The sequence below is a fragment of the Hemibagrus wyckioides genome, linkage group LG17 (assembly GCF_019097595.1).
Source record: "Hemibagrus wyckioides isolate EC202008001 linkage group LG17, SWU_Hwy_1.0, whole genome shotgun sequence".
NCBI classification, from domain to species: Eukaryota; Metazoa; Chordata; class Actinopteri; order Siluriformes; family Bagridae; genus Hemibagrus; species Hemibagrus wyckioides.
The window spans coordinates 6,789,300-6,795,335 of record NC_080726.1 but is presented as its reverse complement, the minus strand read 5'-3'; the positions used below and the strand labels follow the sequence as shown (position 1 = coordinate 6,795,335).

General features: G+C 33.8%; 2 protein-coding genes across 2 annotated transcripts; both read left to right on the top strand.

The window, feature by feature from the left end:
• Nucleotides 1-1,095: 1,095 nt before the first annotated feature.
• Nucleotides 1,096-2,055, top strand: LOC131368281 (olfactory receptor 1361-like). The gene has a single exon (XM_058414292.1). The coding sequence runs from the start codon at nucleotides 1,096-1,098 to the stop codon at nucleotides 2,053-2,055; it is 960 nt and encodes a 319-aa protein (XP_058270275.1).
• A 3,012-nt stretch (nucleotides 2,056-5,067) lies between these two features.
• Nucleotides 5,068-6,036, top strand: LOC131368141 (olfactory receptor 52K1-like). The gene has a single exon (XM_058414056.1). It carries the CDS (start codon nucleotides 5,068-5,070, stop codon nucleotides 6,034-6,036), a length of 969 nt encoding a protein of 322 aa, XP_058270039.1.

Sequence of the window (6,036 nt, the reverse complement as noted above, 5' to 3'; positions counted from 1 at the left end):
TTTGACTTCCACCACTTCCACACTTCCATTTGTCATCTCGGCAAACCATGTCTTCATGGATTTTACTATGTATATATATATATATATATATATATATATATATATATATATATACTGTACTTATCAGTGTTGCACATTTCAGAATCAGAATCAGCTTTCTTTGTCAAGTGTGCGAAGACACACAAGGAATTTGTTGTGGTTTTTAAGGTTCATTTGTTTCACAATAAAACTGCTTTTACACCACACATGGATCCTACTAACCAATCCTTACAATGACATACCTGTTGATTTAATAAACTGAACTTCAGTTCAACTAAATTACATTTTGCTGTGAGACAAACCAGAGAGAAATCTTAGTTACACCAGGAGATATTATTTATGTCACAGTCAGACAAGTTTTTTGGACTGCAACCAGGTTGAAAGAAGACAGAAATGACCAAATGTAATGCCCATTAGCTAAGACCCAGGGCTTTGGGCTTTTGAAAATGTTTTATGTGTGAAAACTCCTTAATGGGCTGTGTGAACATAATAACACTAAAATTATACAGTTCTATGAAACCTGTTTTATTTTATATATTATTGAATCAGAATGCGTAATACGGGATAAATGTATTAGTTATGTTATATGTATTCTTTTTTTGATAATTAGTAGTGTTTTGGAAATGGTGGAACATGATTATTCCCCAGGAAGTGTTTATGACCATTGTTATGTGTAGGTGTCATATTTAAGCACCTGCTCTTTAAATGGTTCAAAAAGATGTCAAAAGTAATGACCACTAAATGGGCAATTAACTGCTATTCTTTATGCTGTAATTAGGTGTTCAAGAGAAAATGTGTGGTATAATTAGGTGAACTACTTCAAAGCTAATTGTTTCTTTGTTTGTACACACAGACTAATTAATCCCAAATCACCATTCAACTTTTTTTAACTCTTTATATTTGTGATATTTACTAGGTCCTTTAGCTAGGTTGAGTGGACTATTTGTACTTGTATTGTAAGTCAGGCATTACATAACTTTGGAATTATGTATGTCATATATTTTTACATGTTTAATGCAAGATTTTGTTTTTTTTAGGTGTAAAGAAACATTTCAAATGAATAGCACCAATGGGACCGATTCATTTGATAATGGATTTTATCTAGTTGCTTACAAATCTTTGGGCAATAAGAACTACTTGATATTGGCATTAGGAATTATCTACCTGGTCACTCTGCTATGTAATTTTATGGTTCTTGCTATGATCGTGATGAACTCCAGTTTACAGAACCCCAAGTTTCTTGCAGTTTGTAACCTTGCTGTAGTTGATATTTCTATTAACAGTGTTATTATTCCACAAATGATTCCTGTGTTTGTATTCAATCTTAATCACATCAGTTTTGAAGCCTGCTTTACCCAAATGTTTTTCATGCACTTTTTTGGTGACATGGAATCCTTTTCACTGGCTCTATTAGCTTATGATCGCCTGATTGCTATTTGTTTTCCCTTGCGCTACCCTAGTATCAATACTAATGTGAGGATGGTTCTTATTATAGTCGGGCTTTGGTTTCTGGTATTTTTGATTGAGCTTTACCCTGTAGTTCTGGCCAGTGGACTGTCCTACTGTAGATCAAGGGTGGTGCCAAGCTGTTGCTGTGAGCATGGCCCAGTTTACAGCCTGGCATGTGGAGATACATCATATAACAAACAACTGGCAATTTCTAAGACATTAACTGTCCTCCTCGGTCCTCTGATTTTCATCATTTGCTCATATGTGATAGTGGTGATGGCAGTCTTGAGAATTGCATCTGCAGCACAACGCTGGAAGGCCTTTAACACCTGTCTTACTCATCTTATCTTGGTCCTCATTTATTACCTACCAGTGATTTTGGCTTACATATTAGGGAACATGAAATTAGTGCAATTACTTGATCTTTACACAGCAGTGCTGACAGTATGTGTCACATTGCCAGCAATGTTAAACCCTATTATATATAGTTTAAAGACTGAGGAACTGAAAGACAAGCTGCTGAATTTTTTTAAGTCACAAAAAAACAAATCAAATCAAATAAATTAGAATTAATCAATTATGATACTTTTTATGTCAAATTATATATTTTGACTTACTACTTATATTTCAATGGAACTACAATATTAACAGTTTGTTGCATGAAACACTGTATGCAAATGAGATCCTTTGTGATGATTGTGATGGCTAGGTCACTAGGATCAGTTCGAGGCTAGCCTTTGCCTCTGTAAAGTGAACCTAGGGTTTCCATGACCCTGTTGCTGGTTGTCCTTCTTTAGACATTTGGTAAGTAACCACTAACCTGCCATTTTGGAGATGCTGTTCCTCAGTTGTCTAGCCATCACAATTTAAAGTCAAATATAAATAACATAAATAAATAAACAAGACTGCTATTATTATTTTTTTCTACATGATTTTCTTAAGCAATTTAGGCAGAATTAAGTTACATTACATAATAACCACAAGATGGCAGCAAATAGCGCAGAAGAGAAGTTCAACACAAATCCTGAATATGTGGATGGGTTCTTGTTTAGACAATGTATGTAGAAATGTATAATTTTCCAATTTTAATTGGACAATTTATAAGATGCAATTATCCTGTTAGCATTTACTTGTGTTTACCTTACTTTATATGACTTTAAAAAATATAAAGAGGCTGCTTCAGGCACCTCAATAAACCCTGAATAAATCAAGACTCAAAAATGTCATCTGTTTTATTTATTTATTTATTTATTTTATTTTTTACAACAAATATTTGATGACAGGACATAGGGACAGAATTTGATATAGTTATAGCACCCCAAGGAAAAGTAATTGATATTGATAAGGACAACTACTACTAGTGTCATCAGCAAACTTGATGATATAGTTTGAGTTGAGTTTTGCAGCATTCTCATAAGTCAGCAATGTAAAAAGCAGAGGACTGGGCACACAATCTTACAGCCCTGAGTAGTGCCAGCAGACATTATCGCTTGGGCTGATGTGTGTCTTCTAACCAGAAATTTACAGATCCACCTGTATTACTGTGTTAAATACTTAATTAAAACATTATAAAACCTCTCTCACATACTGTAGTTGTTCTATTTTGTCCAGCGTGGTTAGGGATAGATGAGTGACTGACTCTACATACTTCATACATGGCCTGGTTTGAGTAGTAGGCAAACTGAAATGAGTTTAATTCTGCTCTTTATGTGTTTTTATGAGTAGCTGCTTGAATTATTTCATGATGATTGCTGTTATGATATAAGCCGCTTGTTATTAAGACAGCCTATTTCTTGAGATTATTATTTACCTGAAAGATGATCAGCACATACCCTGTGCATTCAGATCAGTATTTTGGACCAGCAAAATATTTTTCAGAATTGTTTCAGTCATTTGCTCTGGACAGACAAAGTAAGTGGTCAGTGGAAGGGAGGGTCTTGCTTCTTGACTCATTATTCTGTGCTCTAGACTGTCCTTTGATTGTTAAACCATCAACAATCTCTGTAAATAAGAATAAGGTATCACAAAACATATGCTGTCACTTTGTAATCAGTACAGTTTTGAATGCCTTGCCACACCTTTGGTGTTTGATTGGCTCTTACTATGTTTAGGGCTGTCATGTCATCAGACCTAAAGTTCTGGGCAGTCATCCATGACTTCTGATCAAAAACTCAAGTAATTAATGAGTTTATTTATTAACTGATCAATATCTGAGTGCTTAACCAGGTTTTAACCAGTATTAATTAGATAGTGGGTTAGTTAGTTAGTTTTAATTTTTTGTGTCTGTGTGAAGTTATATGAATATTGAATCTAAATCCAATCATATTCACAACACTGGAACTTTCACTACCAGTGATGCAGCCTCACTGGTGCAGCCATGTGTCCCTAAACAGCATAATGATGTATCACATCATGTTTCATGTGTACTAGCATTACACCACTTCACCATGTATTATGGGAGACATTCATTCATACATCACTGAATTTGTTGTAGAGAAACTTAAATGTTTTAGAATGCTTAATAAATTAATGAATTAATTAATTTTTATTAAATGTTTTATTTATTAACTGTATTTATTTAAGTAGTGGTTTTCTAATTAGGCATTATTATTATTATTATTATTATTATTATTATTATTATTATTATTATTATTATTATTATTATTAATTACTTTTTTCTTTTTTTTACATTTATTAATTTATCTTAGCCTGCCATGTTTTTGTGAGGTGGGAGAAGATTCAAGAACTCAGACAATTCCATTTGTATGAGGAAGATATTTTCAGGCCAGACTCAGGGACACTAGAGCTATTAGCTGGCAGTGCTAATTAGAATTGTACAGTTATATAAAACTAGCAATTTCCTATAATATTCAAATTTAACCAGTAATAATAGCTATTTACATCATAAAATATAAAGCAACTATACAGATAAGTAAGGATAATTGAACTATAATAATGATATTTGCTAATTTCTTTTTCTGTGGTGACTAATGTTTTGGCTGCATGGTTACTCCTCAGTGGTTAGTTATGACCTCTGTTATGTGAGGAGAAAATGATGAGCTCCTAATTATTCTATTGTTTTCCCTAAGGATCATATCAGTGAGTTCTTTAACTGGTTGGAAATGTTAAAAGCTAACAGTGATAACTGCCAAATAGACAATCCTATTTATGCTCTAATTAGATACTTGGGAGAAAGCTTTATTATAATTAGCCGAACTAAAAAACTAATTGTTTCTTTGTTGGTACACACAATTAACTAATTATTCCCAAGTCACCATTTTACATTTTTCTCGACTCTTTATATTTGTGATATTTACTCTGCCTTATGCCTTGGCTGAGTGGAGTCTGGACCTGATTTGTAAGTCAAGCTTCTAATATACATTGAATATAATTGAGCATTATACTGAGAACATAATTGAAAACTGCACATTTAATTTAGCTTTAACTAGCTTAAGAAACATGTCTATTTAATATACACTATGCATATAATTGTATAATATATAAATAATTTATAATAATAAAATAATTTACATTTTTAAAGTATTATTTCCTTTTTCCAGGTGTGACAAAGCTATCCAAATGAATTTAAGCTCTAATATCACCAATGGGATGGACACATTTGGTGATGGATTTTATCTAGTTGCTTTCAATTCTTTGGACAATAAGAACTACCTGATATTGGCATTAGGAATTATTTACCTGATCACTCTTATATGTAATTGTACTCTTCTGACTGTAATCTTCATGAACTCCAGTTTACAGAACCCCAAGTTTCTTGCAGTTTGTAACCTTGCTGTAGTTGACATTTCTTTAAACAGTGTTATTATTCCACAAATGGTTCCTGTGTTCGTATTCAACCTTAATCACATCAGTTTTGAAGCCTGCTTCACCCAAATGTTTTTCATGCACTTTTTTGGTGACATGGAATCCTTTTCACTGGCTCTATTGGCTTATGATCGCCTGATTGCTATTTGCTTTCCTTTGCGCTACCCTAGTATCAATACGAATGTGAGGATGGTGCTCATCATAGCTGGACTTTGGTTTCTGGTATTTTTGATTGAGCTTTTCCCTGTAGTTCTGGCCAGTGGCCTGTCCTACTGTAGATCAAGGGTGGTGCCAAGCTGTTGCTGTGAGCATGGCCCAGTATACAAGTTAGCTTGTGGAAATACTTCTTATAACAGGAATCTGGCAACTGCCAAGACATTAGCTGTTTTGCTTGGCCCTCTGATATTTATCATTTTTTCATATGTCATAGTGGTTGTGGCAGTGTTAAGGATTGCATCTACAACTCAGTGCTGGAAGGCCTTCAACACCTGTCTTACTCACATGATCCTGGTTCTCATTTACTATATGCCAGTAATTTTGGCTTATATACTAGGGAACTTGCGATTAGTTCAATCAATTGATCTGTTCACAGCAGTCCTTACAGTGTCTAGTACCCTGCCAGCCATGTTAAACCCTATCATATATAGTCTAAAGACTGAGGAGCTGCAAGATAAATTACTGAAATTCTTTAAGCCACAAAAAGTGTCACCGCATTTGAGGTAA